The 19,653-nt window shown below is 46.2% G+C and overlaps 1 protein-coding gene across 1 annotated transcript in view; it reads right to left on the bottom strand.

Moving 5' to 3' along the window:
- The window catches only part of LOC141098807 (vomeronasal type-2 receptor 26-like), a 92,083-nt gene extending 73,383 nt beyond the window's left edge, over positions 1–18,700 (bottom strand). The window contains exon 1 of the mRNA XM_073586782.1: positions 18,603–18,700. Within this exon, the coding sequence (XP_073442883.1) occupies positions 18,603–18,700 (98 nt within the window). The remainder of the gene's footprint in view (positions 1–18,602) is intronic.
- Between the last annotated feature and the right edge of the window lie 953 nt (positions 18,701–19,653).

Below are 19,653 nucleotides of genomic sequence, written 5' to 3'. Positions count from 1 at the left end.
ATCACTAAGCCAGTTATGAATCCACCTAACAGTTGCCTTGTCCATTCCATACTTAATCATTTTTTCAATAAGGATTGTATGAGAGACTTTGTCAAATGCTTTGCTGAAGTCAAGATATACTATATCTACAGCATTTCCTTGATCCAATCAATCAGTGATACCGTCATAGAAGGAAATTAAGTTAGTCTGACATGACTTATTAGTTACAAACCCATGCTGACTCTGTTTAATCACTTCATTCTTATCCAGGTATTGACATACATGTTGTTTAATAATTTGTTCAAAGATCTTTCCTGGTATAGAAGTCAGACTCACCGGCCTATAGTTACCTGGGTCCACCTTCTTCCCCTTTTTGAAGATAGGAACAACATTTGCTCTTCTCCAGTCTTCTGGCACTTCTCCTGTTCTCCAAGAATTTTCAAAGATTATAGAGAGGGGTTCAAAAATTTCTTCTGCTATCTCCTTCAGTACTCTGGGGTGTAATTCATCTGGACCTGGAGACTTGAATTCATTTAGGCTAGCTAAGTGTTTCCTCACTATCTTTCTGTTTATAGATATCCTGGATTCTTCTATTCCCTTAATAGGACAGTGAATAACAGTTGATGTTACATTTCCTTTCTGAGAGAAAACAGATGCAAAATAGGAATTTAAAAGTTCAGCCTTCTCAACATCCTGTCTTACCATTTCATCATTTTCATCCTGTAAAAATCCTATAGCATCTTTGACTTTTCTTTTACTTTTGACATATCCCCAAAATCCTTTATTATTGCTTTTGACATCTCTTGCAAGCCTCAATTCATTTTCAGCTTTAGATAATCTGATTTGTGCCCTGCAGGTTCTGCAGACAGCATTATATTCTTCTTTAGATATGCCTCCCTCTTTCCATTTTATAAACATTTTTTTCTTCCTTTTTAGCATGTGCTTAAGTTCTGTGTTCATCCATCCTGGTTTCCTTAACTGCTTCCTATTCTTCCCTCTTTTCGGAATTGTTAACAACTGTGCTTTGAGAATTTCATTTTTCAAGATTTCCCATCCTTCCTGGACATTTTTGTCTTTAAGGATATCCAGCCATTGGATCCCTCCAATTCTCTTTCTGAATCCCTTAAAATCTGCCTTTCTGAAATCTAACCTTGACGTCTGAGTCTTCACAGGTCTTCCGCCTCTAGTTATCCAAAATTCTAAAATAGCATGGTCGCTACCTCCTAGGGTCCCAGCCACTTTTACCTCCTCAACCATTTCCTCCCTGTTTATAAGGATTAGATCCAAGGTAGCAGTTCCCCTTGTTTTCTCCCTTACCTTTTGGAAGATAAAGTTGTCAGCAAGAGAGGATAAGAATTTCCTTGACCTGTTAGTTTTGCCTGAGAGAGATTTCCAACAAATGTCTGGATAGTTGAAATCTCCCATGACAACTATGTCATATTTTTTGGAGAACTTGGCCATTTGATGCATAAAGAGTTCATCCATAGCTTCAGCTTGCACAGGCGGCCTGTAGTAAATGCCTACAATGGTGTCCTTTCCATTGTTCTGTCCTTGTATTCTTACCCAAACAGTTTCCACAGAACTCCCAGTCTCTGAAGCTTCAATCTCTGTGCAGATATACGCGTTTCTAACATACAATGCGACACCCCCTCCTCGTTTATATATTCTGAGACCGGTGAGTAAAATGTTGTCACACTGGAAATACGTGGAGAAGCAGTGATCTTTTATATGTTCCCATGTTACAAAGCCTTTCGAGCCAGCATCCTTCATCCAGAAGTGAGGAAAAGCAGAGTGGACCTCCTGAAACACAGGGTGGTAATGTAAGAGGTATTACAGCACAGAAGACCCCGTTACAGATGTCATATTGGTTGCCATGGCGACGCTGATGTCATAATGGGTATATGGGCACGGAAATATGAGATGGAGGATGTGTGATGGTATATGGGCACGGGACTATAGGATGGAGGATATGTTTGATGGGTATATGGCCATGAGACTATTGGAAGGAGGATATGTATGATGGGAATATGAGCACGGGACTATGGGATGGCGGATATGTATGACGGGTATATGGGCACTGAATTGTGGGATGGAAGATATGTATGATGGGTATATGGGCATGGGACTATAGGAAGGAGAATATGTATGATGGGAATATTGGCACAGGACTATGGAATGGCGGATATGTATGATGGGTATATGGGCAATGGACTATGAGATGGAGGATATGTATGATGGGAATATGGGCACGGGGCTATGGGATGGAGAATATGTATGATGGGTATATGGGTATGGGACTATGGGATGGCGGATATGTATGATGGGTATATGGGCATGGGACTATGGGATGGAGGATATGTATGCTGGGTATATGGGCACTGGACTATGGGATGGAGGATAATCATTATAATTTGTAATAACTAAGCCCAGTTAGTTACTATGCCCAGGCAACGCCAGGCTCTTCAGCTAGTACATAATAAAAACAAGTACAATAATCCTAAACAACACAAGTCACCTACTAATACTGGATTAGAGAGAACCCTGAACATGAGGACTCAGAATCTTCAAGGGATAGGTGAGGGTACAATAGGTGAGAGTGGAGCTATTTGTGCAGCGGTATGGTGGAGCATTGATTACTGTAGGTTGTACGCTTGTCAGAAGAGGTGGTTCTTCAGTTTCCTTTTGAAGGTTCCCCTGGTAGTCGAGAGTATATATTGGGGTATAGAGTTCCAGAGTAGAGGGGATGCATTGGAGAATTCCAGTATGCAATTGTGGAGAAGAGAAGGCAATCTTGAGAGGATCGGCGGTTGTGTGCAGGTAAGTACCAGGAGACTAGATCACAGATGTATGGAGGAGACAGGTTGTGGATGGCTTTGTATACCATGGTTAGGGCTTTGAACTGGAGTCTCTGGGTAATGGGGAGCCAGTAAAGGGATTAACTCAGAGGAAAGGCTGGGGAATAGTGGGGGGATAAGTGGATTAGTTGGGCATCAGAGTTTAGGATAGATTGGAGGGGTGCAAGACTGTTAGAAGGGGGGGCACAAAGCAGGAACTTGAGTCAAGGTGGGAGATGATGAATGCATTGACTAGGGTTTTGCTGATTTTTGATTAAGGAATGTACGGATCCAGGAAATATTTTTGAGTTGTAGTCACCAGGAAGTGGAAATGGCATGGATATGTGTTTTGAAAGAGAGATCAGAGTCACTACTTGATCACACCAAGGCAGCGCACATGCAGGATGCCTTTATCTATGCCTTTTAGATGAAGGGCATAAAGAGCATGTGCTCCAGTGGATGGCAAGTGGTGCATCAAGTGGCATCCTCCTCTTCCTCCACATTACTCCAATTTCCCAGCTGACTGTGGGGAACCACTGGTATGCTGCAGAGCTATTCACATATTTTATTCCACAGCCATCAGAGTCCATGGCCATTCACAGACTCAGGAGGATCAAAACATCTGCAACGATGCTCAAAATTGTTTTCAGTTGTATACGGGGCCAGACAAAGTGGGGTCCAAGTAAATCCAGACCCTCATCACAAGACGTTAACCCACAGGGGTAGAGGTGATCCTGATGATAAACAGATACCTGAGGAGCACATGGACTGTACTGTGCTGTCAGGGCAGGAAGAGGAGAAGGGTGACTCTCAGGGCGAGGAGTGGGAGAACAGAGAGGGCGACAATAAGGTTGTAGATCCCAGTTGTTGTGAACCCAGAAGCACACAGCTGAGTAAGGTGGAGGAGGAAGATGAGGAGCTTACTTTGTGGCTTCCTGCACAGACACGGAGTGATACAGCCACGAAAAGCACAGCATACTCAACCACAATTCTGGCTGCGGCCAGCAGCGGTCATGTGTCTGCAGTTTGCATGGGCGACAAGGATTGCCTAACCTGTCCATTTTTTGAGACCGAAAAGGATGACCCAACTCATGTTATCTGCCAACTTTGTAAAAAAAAAAGGCTCAGTATAGGGAAAAATTGCAATAATTTGATTACTTCATGCATTAAGCAACATGTGTTGAGCTAAAATGCAGCATAGCAGGCCTCGACAACCTCTGGCTGCCACATCAACCACATCTGCTGCTTCTTCCTCCCCTGTCAACGTTGCAAGTGATCCCACACATGTCTCCAGCCGCAGAACCTCCACTTGTTTAGCCGCTACAGTCAGGGTGAGTGAGAGCCCGTCATCTGTTACTGATGTGAACATGCTTGCTGTTTTTGACAGATTTCATACACTAAGCACATCACATCTTTCTCATTCCACCATAACATCTCCACCTGCACCTAATTCACAGTCCAGCAGTTTGTGGCTCTGAGGACAGGTCGGGAAGGGTCTGCTCCACAAGTCTTGGAATCTTCAAGGCTTGCATGTCACTTGGGGATGGAGAACCAAACCACTACACAGCAGAGGATAGAGAACTAAACTACAAGACAACAGGGGTTGGAGAACTAAACTACTAAACACCTAGGGTTGGAGAACTAAACCACTGCACACCAGGAGATGGAGACCTTAACCACTACACACAAAGGGATGGTGAACTAAACCATTAGACAATAATGTTCCACTAAACACCAAGTCTTGGAATCCCCAAGGATTGCGGGACAAACCTCTGTATGTTACACTTCCTCCACTGCTTCTGCCTCCTCCACCTCCTCTCATGCCTCCACCTGCACCCTCAACCTCTCCCTTAATGACACCTGTGCCTGCACCTCCGTGGGGCCCCCGTCAGGGTTCCCACTCTCAGTCTGTTCCCCGCCACTCTGCCTCTGCTCCTGCTTCCTGGCTCGTGGCCAGCACTTCCCCGGGTATGATGCTGAGGTCACGCGTGCTCCCAGTCTCTTACAGTGACATCGCACATTTTTTGAAATTTACAATTAACCAATTATTTCATTGTGTGTGCTATTTCTGGCCCCTCTGCCATAGAGAGGGCGCCGGAGCAACAAGTGTTTCCTGTTTGCTAGTTTCCGGTTCAATGTTCTGTTGTGTCAGTGTTCTGCGGTGGTCTGCCAGTGTTTTGTCGGTACCCAGCTAATACTGTTTGTGTTCTCAGACTTCTTGCGGCTCTTTACTTTGTACCCAGGATTATACCGGTACTGCCTGCGCAAGTGTCATCCTGCTCAGTTGTACGCCACTTCAGTACCCAGGATGACGTCAATACTGCCTGTGCCAGCTCCGTCCCATACAGCCGCTTCCCGCCAGTCAAGTACAATGCTACCTGTTATCCCTGCTTGATCACCTGGGCCAGCTTTCACGTGTCTGAGGTCTAACTGGAGGTAGCACATGCATCCCCTGGATATCAAAATCTGATCCTGTTCAAGGGGACTTGCTACGGGTGTCTGGGGCTCACACAGTCATGCCCCCTTTGGAGTCCCCCAGTCCGTGGTCCCATCCCATGGTTCTGTAGGGTCGGTGGTGGGCCGAGCTGGGGGGTAATAGGGGGTGGTCCCACTTCTTACCGCGCAGAGATGATACAGAGACACGATGAGGCAGATTCTGGGTGCAACAGGTCCAAGTTTATTTCACACCGTCCGACTGACGGTCCTCGCGGTACACCACGATATCTCTCTCTGCCCTCCGTGTTCAGGGCCGCTTCAACACCGTATGTTACACAAGGGACGTACTTACACGTCACGTCCCGTCTCACACTGTGACAATCCTGACAGCTCGGTTACTGTGGCCGCCTTAGGCCCGTACACCAACAGCACTTTACTAATCAGTCTCGTCGTTACACATACGGTGTCTTCCACCCAGAGCCTTGTCTCTGCTGCGGTCCTTCCCTGTCAGGACCACCCCCCTGACGTTTCCTCTCCTCAGTCCCCCTGGTCGGATTCTCCTCAGGGCACACAGACTGGCGAAGTCCTCCTGTCACCTGGGCTCCCCCTGGGGACTGGAACCTTCTGGAACCCTCCCTCAGAATTTATAACTTCCCCGGTTCCTTGAAACTGTCACTAACTGTCACCACGCCCCCCATGACCAACGGTTTCTAAAGCCCTAAGCTGCTGTAAAGTCCTTTGCTCACACTCCACCCTGCCATCTAATGGTCATCCCAAGGTACTGCACGTCCACTACACTTTCCTAGTTGTTTCCCCACTGTAATCACTGACTCCTACCTACACTGTGCAAACCTATCTTTCTTCACTCTGACTAGTCCGTCCGTCCATCAGGTCACCTTCCCTACACTCCCCCTTCCTTTGTCCATTGTCGTCCTCGACAATCGTCATCCCTGCCTTCGTCATTCTGAATCTACACCTACATTCTGTTGTCGGACCAGAAGTTGAGCCAAACCCACTATCTGCGGGGGCCGAACCATACTGGGAGCACTATGCTCTGAGCAGCCTACTGCTACTCACCAGCGCGCACGCCACATGACAACGTCTTTCAAATTGGGCAAGGTACACCCGTATTCTCTCTACGGCGTGTATCTTTCCCCTACTCTCCCCTACTGTTACCTTTCACTATCCGGTACGCCATGATCGAGGCCACTCACCTACCAGATCATTGCCGGCGCCCGCCTTTCCTTCTTCAGGGGTGTCCGTGGTGTTGGGGACCTGACCTAGGACGGCTGTCTTTCTCACGTCTTCCCACTCATTTTCCTTCTTTCAATTACATGTCATGGTCGGCGTCCCGGTCTCAAAGACCTCAACTCTTAGATCCCTACCGGATCTCACACTTTCCTTTGGTCCCGCAGACCTTCCCTTAACCCGGACCTGTTGCATTTTACTTTGCATATTATACATCATACAACTTTATAATAGCACAAGTACCCCATTTTTTATAATTTTTTTTTTTTTTTTTTCCATTTTCTCTTACTCCCAAAACCAAAATATAACATAACATTGCATTTCCTCTTTCTTCCTCCCCCCCTTCCTTGGACCTGGACACTCCTCCACTTTTCCGTATCCCCGTTCTGTCAGGTAAACATATTTTCGTATATAAAGAACATAGAAAGAAGAAAGAAAGAGAGAGAGAAAATAGTTGCATCAGTTAAACAACAACAAAACTTTTTTCTAAATGCAACTGTCCTTATAATCTGCACAACGGTGCATCGAACTCCTGACAGTCTATACCACTCTCAATGGACAGAGGTGAGGGCTCCACGGGGATACTGAGGGTGTCCATTCAAGTCCTCTTCTTTTCCATGACGGCCTCTCCTTGAGTGTGGAGCAGGTTCCACACTTCCTGCTCCCGGGCCTTTTTCTTCCTGATCACCTCCGCTTCCCACACGGAGGGAACAGCACGGGCCCTGGAGTCCGGTGGGCGGGACTCCGCTGAAAAAGACTGCAAGACAGAAACGGCCGAAGATTTCTGCGGCCCAGCAGCCGCTGGGGTCAGGTGGCAAATGGGGAGAACCGGGTCCTCGGGGGCTGGAATCACAGGGCCCGCTAAATCGGTCGCAGCCGACTCCAGCAGCGGCATAACCGCGGCCTCAGGACAGGCCGCATCCACTACTTCCAACGGAGTCGGAGTAACGGCCGATTTCAACAATGCAGCTGCTATTAGCAGGGAAAGCACAGCAGCATCTTCTTTGGGTGAGCTCTGCACTGGTGACTCCGGGCGGGGTAGTTCGGGGACATGAGCGGGGACCTCGCTCAGCTCTGCATATACCACGGGGCCCGTGGTAACTAGGCCTTCCGGTGCGCAGGGGGCCGCGTGCTGCAGCAGAATGGTGGGGGCCGCTTGCGGAGGCACTGGTAGGGCCGGGGGTACTCTCACCTTCCCTGGCGCTGCGGCCTCCGTTCCATCATCACGCAGTTTCCCCCGCAGCCTCCGTTCCTTGCTCCACTGTCCTGCGGGCCTTCCCTCCGGACTCGGGGGCTCCGCTGAGAAGTCCTCTGCTGGTATTGGTGGCAGCCGTTCTCGCTGACTCCCCTCAGGCTCCGCTCCCCGGCTCAGCATCCCGCTGCCTGCCCGTAAATCTGAAGATGACTTCTGGTGCAGCTCCATCTCTCGCCGCCATTGCCACTCTAGGCGGCCAATGCCCCGACACCCGCAGCATCTCATACCGTCCATTGGGCAGCACTCGAATGGCGTCAGACAGCCGCAGCCAAGTTTTTCTTCTGTGCCACTCCTCCTGCTGGGTGGGGCGTTGGCAGACCTTTCCATCCATCTGCCAGGGTCCAATATATGGAAACGTCGGTCTCCGGGCATATACTGCTTCCTTTTGGGGTACGTTGGAGGGGGTCCCAGTCCATTCTGAACAACTGCAAACACCCGGACCTCTCCTCTGCGCTGAAGTAATACCGCCATCTTGGGCAGAATCAGCTACTGCCTTGGATCCTCTGCAAGCAACACAGATCCGACACAGCGTCCCAATTTGTAATCCACAGGTCAGTAATTTTTAGTCCACAGGTGTTTATAATCCGAAATAGAGCAGTCCAAGTTTTCCTCAGTCCTTCAGTTGCAGGCCTGCCGCAGAAGATAGCGTATTAGCGGCGGCGATCCTGCCGACTACGCCAAATGTAGGGTCGGTGGTGGGCCGAGCTGGGGGGTAATAGGGGGTGGTCCCACTTCTTACCGCGCAGAGATGATACAGAGACACGATGAGGCAGATTCTGGGTGCAACAGGTCCAAGTTTATTTCACACCGTCCGACTGACGGTCCTCGCGGTACACCGCGATATCTCTCTCTGCCCTCCGTGTTCAGGGCCGCTTCAACACCGTATGTTACACAAGGGACGTACTTACACGTCACGTCCCGTCTCACACTGTGACAATCCTGACAGCTCGGTTACTGTGGCCGCCTTAGGCCCGTACACCAACAGCACTTTACTAATCAGTCTCGTCGTTACACATACGGTGTCTTCCACCCAGAGCCTTGTCTCTGCTGCGGTCCTTCCCTGTCAGGACCACCCCCCTGACGTTTCCTCTCCTCAGTCCCCCTGGTCGGATTCTCCTCAGGGCACACAGACTGGCGAAGTCCTCCTGTCACCTGGGCTCCCCCTGGGGACTGGAACCTTCTGGAACCCTCCCTCAGAATTTATAACTTCCCCGGTTCCTTGAAACTGTCACTAACTGTCACCACGCCCCCCATGACCAACGGTTTCTAAAGCCCTAAGCTGCTGTAAAGTCCTTTGCTCACACTCCACCCTGCCATCTAATGGTCATCCCAAGGTACTGCACGTCCACTACACTTTCCTAGTTGTTTCCCCACTGTAATCACTGACTCCTACCTACACTGTGCAAACCTATCTTTCTTCACTCTGACTAGTCCATCCGTCCATCAGGTCACTTTCCCTACAGTTCCAGAAAAATAGCAATAAATGAATGTGCACTTCCACATCTGTGCCTCCGCTTCCATTCGTTACACACGTATTCCAAAAGTACAGAGAGAATCTCCCTACCTCCATACCAGCCAAGGCTTGCTGCAATCAGGCAGTGTTTAAAATAATATGCCTTGGAAATTGCAATCACACAGCTCAAGATTTGTGAACAGCTATCAAGGCTGAGTTTGGACTATGGCTGTCTCCACAGTACTTGGATGCAGGGAAGGGTGTGTGCGATAACTTACTATGCTACTATGCTGTGGCAACCTCAACCACGTCCTTTGCATGGCTCACGTCCTCAATCTCGTGGCACAGCAATTTATCCACCACTATCTCGGCCTGGATGCTTAGCTGCAAAAAGCCCTGTCACTGTGTGCTCACTTCTGCCGTTCTCACCATGTGGAACAGATGTCTTTCAGGTTACCAGTTAACCAGTTTATATACGATTTGCCAACACATTGGAAAACCACTCAGCACATGTTGCAATAACCGTGGTAGCATTGACGATCCCTGATGCAGTATATCCTTTTGCATAGCTTGGGACAACGCAGTACAGACATGGTGCAAATCACGCGTGCAGAGTGGGCACAAATGAAGGACCTGTGCACCCTTCTGCACAGATTCAAAATGGCTACTAAGATGGTTAGCCCTGAAGATGCCATCATCAGCATCACTATTCCAGTCATCTACATGCTGGAGCACAGTTTGAATAGTCTGCGGGAGGAGATGGTGATCCCAAAGGAAGAGGTATGGTATTCACGGTGGAAAATAAAATGCTGGGTGAAATGCCGAGAGACAAAGAAAACTATATATTAAGGGTCACCAATCTAACCCAAGAAGAGGTGCGAAACCAGCTAAATAAGATTAAAATAGGTAAATATCCGGGTCCGGATGGCATACACCCACGAGTACTAAGAGAACTAAGTAATGTAATAGACAAGCCATTATTATTTAGGGACTCTATAGCGACAGGGTCTGTTCCACAGGACTGGTGCATAGCAAATGTGGTACCAATATTCAAAAAGGGCTCTAAAAGTGACCCTGGAAATTATAGGTCAGTAAGTCTAACCTCTATTGTTGGTGAGATATGTGAAGGGTTTCTGAGGGATGTTATTCTGGATTATCTCAATGAGAATAACTGTTTAACGCCATATCAGCATGGGTTTATGAGAAATTGCTCCTGTCACACCAATCTAATCAGCTTTTATGAAGAGGTAAGCTATAGACTGGACCAAGGTGAGTCACTGGACGTGGTATATCTTGATTTTTCCAAAGTGTTTGATACCATGCCACACAAGAGGTTGGTACACAAAATGAGAATGCTGTCCACCAAGTCAGTTTCTTACTACTGGGTTGCCACTCTGTTAGATCCACAGTAAATTTTGCCAGATGCTTCCCCTTTGACAGCTGGAGTATGGAAACAAGATTGCACACAATAAGAGATGGGCAAACTTGAACAGTAAAGTTCGACATCCGTACAGAGCATCTACTGTGTGGGCACGGACACCGACCACGGACTTTACCAGGAAGTCCATGTTGCTGCTCGGTTTCAGCCACCCGAACCCTGGGTGTTTGTCGCACTGTCATGTGCATGACAGCGCAGCAAACGCCACTTATGATGGGCGTTAAAATCATCACCGCTGGTCAGACAGCCATGGTTCCCATGCTGTCAAATGACATCGTGAGCCCGCAGCTGTGATCAGAGGTATAAAGCTTACCTCCGATCACTGCTGTCGGCTGATTCGACTACTGCTCCCATCAGCCGACACCTGCTGCCACCATTAACAGTGAGAGCAGGATCGACTGAAGGAAGTATCCATCAGCCAGCACCTGTGCTCTAAATAATTAAATAAAAAAAATGCAGGTTCCTGTGTGTTTTTGATAACCAGCCAGGCCTAACTGACAGCTATAAGCTGCAGCCCTCAGCTGTTAGCATTAACAAGGTTGGTTGTCAAAAATAGAGTGGTCCCCTTGCTGTTTTTTAAATTATTTAAATAGTTAAAAAAAAACATCATTGGGTCCCCCCCATTTTTGACAATCAGCCTTGCTATAGCAGACAGCTGGGGGTTGCTATTCTCAGGCAGGTAAGGAGACATGGATATTGCCAACCCCCAACCCCAAATTCTGGTGCTTTGCTCGGCTCTTCCCACTTGCTCTGTAGCGAGGACAAGTGAGGTTCATATTTTTGGGGTTGGTGTCACCTTTGTATTGACATCAAGCCCACGGATTAGTAATGGAGAGGCATGTATAAGACATCTATCCATTATTAATCCTATAGTTGTATGGTAAATAAAGACACAGCCAGAAAAAAAGTCTTTTATTTGAAATAAAACAAAACACACTTTTCATTTTTTCATTTAAAAATAACAAACCGCTTCTGGGCAATTGGGAAGAATTGGGCAAAGCTCCAGAATTGGCGCATCTAATACATGTGCCTTTTCTGGGCTGCAGCATTCTGTTTTTTTTAGGCTGGGGCCAATATCCATGGCCCCTTAGCAGCCTGACAATACCAGCACCCAGATTTCTGCTTTAGCAAGGCTGGTTGTCAAAAATTGAGGAATTCCATGCCATTTTTTAAAATTATTTATTTAAATAATTAAAAAAACAGCGTAGGGACCCCTCTTTTCTTGATAACGAACCTTGCAAAAGCTGACAGCTGTGAGTTTTCCCTGACTGGTTATAGAACACGCAGGGGAACCTACACCGATTTTTTTTTTTTTTTATTTATTTAGAGTGCAGGCATTGGCTGATGAATATTCACATAAGCTGCTCCTGCTCTCACTGTTATTAGGGGCAGAAGACATCGGCTGAAGGGAGCAGTAGTCCCATCAACAGATCACAGTGACCCGAGGTAAACTTTATACTTCAAATCACAGCTGCGCTTTCACGCTGTCATTTGGCAGCATGGAAACCATGACTGTCTGACTCCAAGTTAGGTCTCCTTCATGTTTGTTGCTTGAATTTGGCAGGGGTCTCAGAGCACCAGGCCTACACCAGTCATCAATCCACCTGTTACTAATCAATGTTTAAGCCAGAAATGCTGGTCCGAGCCCTGTCCCAGACCTTGATCCATGCATCCTTGGTGCCCAAATATGCAATTTGTTCTCTGGGTCATTTGAGCAGTTGGGAGTTGTGACACGTGGGAGAAACAAGGATAATTGTGGTGCCTCCTCCGAGGACCATGCTGTGTGTCATGTTAGGGTGACGGAAGAGGAGTAGAGGCCACTTGATGCAGCGCTTGCCATCCACTAGAGCACATGCTCTTTCTGGGCCTCGTCCACAAGGCGTACTGATGTGTACCTGCAAAAAAAAGGGAGTCGAGTTGCCCATCCAGTAATAGATGTTGTCAGTTGTCTTTAGATAGGATGAGCCGATGTTTCTTCAGTAGAACTTTCAGTAACGTTACTTCCTAATCCACGTACACGTCGAACACCAAGTCTATTCCCCCTTCCACCACAACCTCATTTTTTACTACTCACGTTGGATGTACCTTTCCCCTCTTTTAACCATCTGTTTCATAACCGTAGGCACAGACCTTTCAGCCACCTGTCACTAAATTAACCATCACTATTTATTTTCTGAGATAGTGTGCCTGCAGAACAGTATTAGCAAAAACTATTTTGATTATGAAATGGCGCCTAGTGCCTGCACATTAGCCCAAAATGATTTTATTTAGGAAATTTTGACTACTGCCTGCACCCTAATATTATCCCAAATGATTTTAATTACAAAATGGGGCCTGGTGCCTGCACCCTAGTATTAACCCAAACAATTTTGATTAGGAAAGGGGGCCTGGTGCCTGCAACCCAATATTAGCCCTAACTATTTTGATTAGGAAATGGAGCCTTCTGCATGCACCTTAATATTAGACCAAACGATTTTGATTGATAGGAAGTGTGGCCTCCTGCCTGCACCCCAATATTTGCCCAGTTTTGATTAGGAAACTGGGCCTCCTACCTGCACCCCAATGTTAGCCCAAATGATTTTACTTAGGACATGTGGCCTCCTGCCTGCACAACAATATTAGACCAAACAATTTTACTTAGGAAATGGGGCCACAATATTAGCCCTAACAATTTTGATTAGGAAATGGGGACTCCTGCCTTCACCCCAATATTAGCCCAAACAATTTTACTTAGGAAATGGGGCATGGTGCCTACACTCCAATATTAGCGCTAACACTTTTGAACAGTAAATGGGGCCTGGTGCCTACACCCCAATATTAGCGCAAATGATTTTGGTTAGGAAATGGGGCCTCCTGCCTGCACCCCAATATTAGCCCAAACAGTTTTGATTAGGAAATGGTGCCTCCTGCCTGCACCCCAGTATTAGCCCAAATGATTTGGATTAGGAAATGGGGCCTCTTGCTTGCACCCCAATATTAGACCAATATTAGCCCAAACAATTTTGATTAGGAAATTTGGCCTACTGCTTGCACCCCAATATTAGACCAAATGATTTGGATTATGAAATGGAAGGGCCTGGTGCATGCACACCAATATTAGCACAAATGATTTTGATTAGTACATGTGGCCTCCCCCTCCCCTCATCAAACATGTCCACTCTCCCACGTCCTGCTCATCATTCCGCACCACTATCTTAGATAAAGACCTAAAAGCCTTTGTGGAAATGCGATTATTACCAAACTGTGAATGAAATTTGCCAACTTTGAGTAAAAATGCTTGGAATCTGAATGAGCTACCTTTGTGCCTAATTTGATATTGACTAATGTTTTCTGAACAAGTTCGCAGATCTGTACAGAGGAAGAGGTGAGATGGATGGGGAGGATGGTGGGAGAGAAGACCAGTTCATTACTAGGTGTAGGGGGTTACTAGAAAGTGCTTGCCATTGGTCTATAATGAATATTTAAGGATTGTAGCTCTGGTGTGATGCCACTCCACAGAAGAAGGCACAGCCACCAAAAAATGCATCGGGATGGCACCACTGCAAAGCATAGGCCAGGTATGCTGATATTTCTCTGTTTTGTTTCAGCACGCAATAAAAACTTTTCTCACCAAGTCCATGTATTCAGTATGATTGGTCTTCCAATCCAATTTAGACATTTGCCAGAATCTTGTGATACATGACATTTTGATACTCATTATAGCTTGACTTTCAGCTATCTGATAACACTTCATATTATCATGAACAACGTTATGTAATTTTGCATGTCTCCTATTATACTGTATTATATTGACCTCTAAGTGCCATGGTGCCATCCTTTGCTCATATTACTACATTTACCCATGTCCATTTTTTATCTCTTATCTATCTCTAAGTTCTTCAGTTTATTGTCCTGCACATAGGTACCAGATATATGTATTTAATTTCTGTTTGATGTATGTACCCTAGCTTCCAGCTCTATTCTTTCTTGCAGTTGAGAAGGTAGAATGTGTGGAAGCGATAGTGGTCGGAGGGCAACCATGGATCAAGACACTCAGTCATTAAAGCAGCAGTGAGCAGTCAGACTGGCAGAAGGTCCACTCATATTTTATTAACCAAGGGATGGACACTGCTGTCTTGAATCCCTGGGATGCTTCCTAGAGTTTTGCCAGGAGGATTAGGCCCCTGACACTTCGAGATTATATTACAGAGCAGGAGATGAGGCCAAAATGACTTATGTGACTCTTTATGAAACAGGACTGAGTACACACAAATTATTATCAAAAATCAACTTTACCAACCAGGCACCAGATATGGGGCAATACTGTCCAAATTCAACCAATGTGACAAAATCTCATGAGCATCAACTGTCATCTTCTATTTCAGTAGTGGGAAAGTCTGTCTTCACTGAATACAGATTGTACTCTGAGATTGAAAAAGAAAGATCAATGAAGAAAGAGAAAGAAGTGGATTTCTTTGATAAGATGTAATACAGATACATTTTTTTAATTTTCATAGATGCCACTGATTTGTGAGATAAAAATTAAAATTCTGATTGATCTTAAACCTCTACGGGACCAAGCCACTTTTGGCCTTAATGACCAAGCTCCATTTTTCAATTGTGACCAGTGGTAATAACTCTGGAGCTTCTACAGCGATTCTGAGATTGTTTTTTTCTGACACATTGTACTTTATGTTAGTTGTCAATTTAGGTCAATAAAATTTGTGTTTATTTATGAAATTATTGGAAAATTGGTGAAAATTTAGAAAAAGTTTAGATTGTGTAAATTGGAACTTTTATTCCCTTATAGGAGATAATAATACCAAACAAAATGGATAATAAATACCAATTCCCCTGTGTCTACTGTACATCAGCATTATGTTTCTGGCTATTTTTTATTTTGTTAGGATGTTAGAAAGGTTAAAATTTTTGCAGTAAATGTTTCATTTTTTCAAGAAAATTTTCAAATCCAATTTTTTTGTTTGTTAAGCTATTCAGGTTTGAAGCGGTGTATTTAATGTAAAACTCCCAAAAGTGATACTACTTTACAGCTTTTCTGAATGGGCCCGGCTTTATTTGTCGGGTACTCCTGACTGGCCAGCAAGGTGTGAGGGCTAATTTCTGCCTACCTTCTTCTTCTCTGGAGGGCGCAAAGGAAGGGGTTAAAATTAATTGGTATCGTACTGGTGTGTGGTGAGGGGTCATTGGTTGAGAGCTGTGTTACCCGGGTGATGGACCCGCCCCTCGCTAGGGGTATTTATTGGTGGACATTGGTGATCCCTCCCTCCTTGACTTGGTGTCGTGAGCGGAGCCAGCATGGGTGAACATGGAAGGACTGGAAGCCGCGATAAGTGAGAGAATTAGCAGGGAAGGGGCGGGCTGGCTGAATGCGCTGTTGCAGGAGCCAGCTGCTTGGCAGAGGAGAGCAATAGGTGCAGTGGGAGCTGGTACAGTGGGGAGTGGACGGAGGTCTGAGCGAAGTTCCCGCCTCCCTGAGCGTTGGAGTCCTGCGACTCTGAAGAAGAGCTGGGCGCAAGGTGTGTCTCGCGTGTGCAGGGCAGCCGCGCCTAGGAAGGGAGGGGGGGAGTGAACGTTGAGGAGGCAGGAGCATTAGCAGCCACAGTGCCCCTCAGACAAGTAATTTCAAAAAAGGGCGGGAAGGAGCACAGGAGGGGATGGGCTGTGGCTAGGCTCTGGTCCCTGAGGAGAACTCAGAGCACGGAAAAGATTGGAGTTGAGGCAGCACATAGTGCAAAAGAGGGGTTAGGGGCAGCGAACGCCACAGTACAGGGGGTGGTATTAGAAGCAGCTGGGATGGGGGGCGGGCAGAGTGCCATTTCCTCAGCGAGTGAGGAGAATGGAAATATTAGGGCAGAGAAGGAGTAGCAGAGTGAGGAACAGCAGCAAAGGGGAAGACAGACAATAAGGGAGGAGGCTGAAAAAAGTAGTCAGGCAGTAAGTAGCCAACAATTGGCTAATACGCCTCAAGTAATGGATACAATGATATCACAGCCTGGAGTTTGGCAATGGCCGCTTAATAGGCAGTTGAATGTGATGCCCCCTGTGTCCATTGCGTCACAGGCATTTAATGTATCATCCGCACTAGGGTCACCGCCGGTGTTAGCGGGTCCCACCATTACTTCACAGTCGTTTGGGGTGGGGATGCCCCATCCCAGAATCAGTTGTTGTTTCCAATAATGGATGTTGCGGTTAACTCACTGGCTGTGGGTAATTTGTGGCCGCAATCACAACAGATTTGTATTCCAGCCCCCTTATGTGCAGAACATGAAATTGTTTCAGATTCGCTGAGGTGCAGGAGTGTCACAAGTAGGAGACGTAGTAGGGCCTCGTCTTCGTCATCTGATTCTAGTAGTAAATTGAGCAGACGTCATGGTCGTCATGGGCACAGAAGAAGTAGGAGATCTGTGTCCAGAGGCAGTCGCCACTCAAGGTGTGAGCGATGTCAGTCATCATCGTCATCTGGATCTCGAGGCCGAAGTAAGACATCATCTCGAAAATCAGCTCATAGGCAGCGGGAGCAGCAGAGAGTGCACGGTGAAGAAGAGGTGGAGGTCACGGCGGGGAGTGCAGCGGCTGAAGCATCAAGTGGTGAGTTTAATTATGACAGGCCTTTTGAACGTCGTCCTACGGTTGCCAAACCGATTAATTATTGGCTTCAAACTTTTTTGTTTTAGGCTGTGTCATGGGTAAGAAGCATCCTGAGCGTTGCTCAGAATTGTTTCTTTATATGGACACCATTTTCTATTCTTATAAGACTCATGGGGGGCGGCATGGTGGAGATATGATGAGGACTTTTTCCGGCGTTTGGCCATCAATCCGCAGTTGGGTTGGGGTGTAAAAGCTACGGATTCCTGGCTACGTCTCATGATGTCTCAGAGGAGTAATCAGCCCTTTCATTCAGGGGCCCCGGGTCAACAACCCGGTTTGGGGCCAATTTCAGTACGAAGGCCGAGAACCTGTTGGTTGTTTAATGAAGGCCACTGCAGGTTCTGTGGTCTATGCAAATACAAGCATGAGTGCTCATCATGTGGGGGTTCGCACGCAGCCACAAAGTGTTTGCGCAATGGCGCAAAAGGAAGTAGTTCTAGTTCTACAACACAGCAAGAAAATAAGGACTCCAGTGAAAGTCACCGCGATGGAGCCGTGGTTAAGAAGGTACCCTAAAAAACTTGCGGCAGCGCAGTTGAGAAGTGGTTTCAAGGAGGGTTTCTTTATACCTTTTAACTTGTTGAAAATTTCATCGTTTTCGGATAATTTGAAGTCGGCTAAGGAGCTCCTTTCAGTTTTGCGAAGCAAAATAGAGAAAGAAGTTTCTCTAGGTAGTATATTAGGACTTTTTGTTTCCCCCCCTTTTCTAATCTCAGAGTTTCTCCTCTAGGTATTGTACCTAAGAAGGAGCCGGGAGAGTTCAGGCTTATTCATCATTTATCACACCCAAAAGGGTCGTCGGTTAATGATGGAATTAGTGCTGAAGAGTCTTCTGTGGTATATGCTTCTTTTGATCAAGCGGTTTTGATTGTTCGGCAAGTGGGGCGGGGTGCGCTTTTGGCCAAGTCAGACATTGCATCTGCTTTTTGACTTCTTCCAGTACATCCAGATTGTCATCACAATTGGGATGTTATATGGATGGTGCGTATTACTATGATACGTGCCTTCCCATAGGTTGTTCTATTTCTTGTAGGTATTTTGAGTTATTCAGCAGTTTTTTGGAATGGGTCGTTAAATGTGAAACTGGCTCTCAATTGGTGACACATTATTTGGATGATTTTTGTTTGTAGGCGCAGCAGAACCAGACAGCTGTGGCATCATCTTGCGCAGGTTTTGGGAGCTTATGGCGGTTTTTGGAGTCCTGTTGAATGAGGAAAAATGGTCGGTCCTGTTACTTGTCTTTCTTTATTAGGCATTGAAATTGACACAGTCGGCATGGTTTTGCGTTTACCGCTTAATAAGATATCAAACCTGGTAGGATTAATTGATGGTTTTATATCTGTTAAGAAAGTCACTTTGGTGCAAATGCAATCATTGTTGGGTTTATTGGCTTTTGCATGTCGAGTCATGCCGATGGGCAGGATTTTTTCTAGGCGTCTGGCTATGGCTACTAGAGGAGTGAAGCGGGCACATCACAGAATGCGTTTGAGACTTCCTTTGCTGGAGAATTTAAGTGTATGGAGGAGTTTTTTGGGTAAGTATAATGGAATTACCTTTTTTCAGGATTCGAAGAAGTCGTGTCAGGAGTTGTCGCTGTTCTCGGATGCATCTGGATCAGTTGGATTTGGGGTTATATTTCGTAACCAATGGTGTGCGGAAAGATGGCCAGCCAAATGGGCGGAATATGGATGGACAAAAAATTTGACTCTTTTAGAGTTGTTTCCATTGGTGGTAGCCGTGGATTTATGGGGGGAGCAATTGCGGAATTCTTGCATCTGTTTTTGGACAGATAATGAAAGTGTGGTGCACGTAGTGAATCACTTGTCTTCATCTTCCATTCCTGTTATAAAGTTAATTTGTTTTTTGGTTTTGGAATGCTTGAAGAGGAATATTTGGTTCCGTGCCAAGCAAGTTCCTGGCATAAAAAATAATATAGCTGATTCCTTGTCACATTTTGAATTTCAGAGATTTCGAGAGCTTGCTCCAGCCGCCAGTTTGAAATGAATGAGGTGTCCAGATTACATTTGGAGAATTCCAGAAATCCACTAATGCCGTTGGTTCGGGCGTCGGTAACTCCAGCAACATGGAACGCATATGGTAAGGTGTGGAAGGAATGGTTGGGTTTTGTGGGAGAATTACCTGTGGATTCTTGTAAGGATGCGAGGTTGGAGGTTACTTTTTCTTATTTTCGGCATTTATACGAATACGTTTTTTCTTCAGCTCTGGCTAGGAACAGATTATCAGGGCTGGCATTTCAATTTAAAGTACATGGTTGGGAGGATGTTACAAAACATTTTGTTTTGAGACAAGCATTAAAAGGTTGGGGAAAATTTAGGGCCGCTAATAATATTAGACGGACTAT

The sequence above is a fragment of the Dendrobates tinctorius genome, unplaced genomic scaffold, assembly GCF_039654945.1.
Source record: "Dendrobates tinctorius isolate UK_male_01 unplaced genomic scaffold, ASM3965494v1 ptg000095l, whole genome shotgun sequence".
In the NCBI taxonomy this organism is placed as follows: Eukaryota; Metazoa; Chordata; class Amphibia; order Anura; family Dendrobatidae; genus Dendrobates; species Dendrobates tinctorius.
The sequence above is the reverse complement of the archived record's forward strand: the minus strand, read 5'-3'. Positions and strand labels throughout refer to the sequence as shown.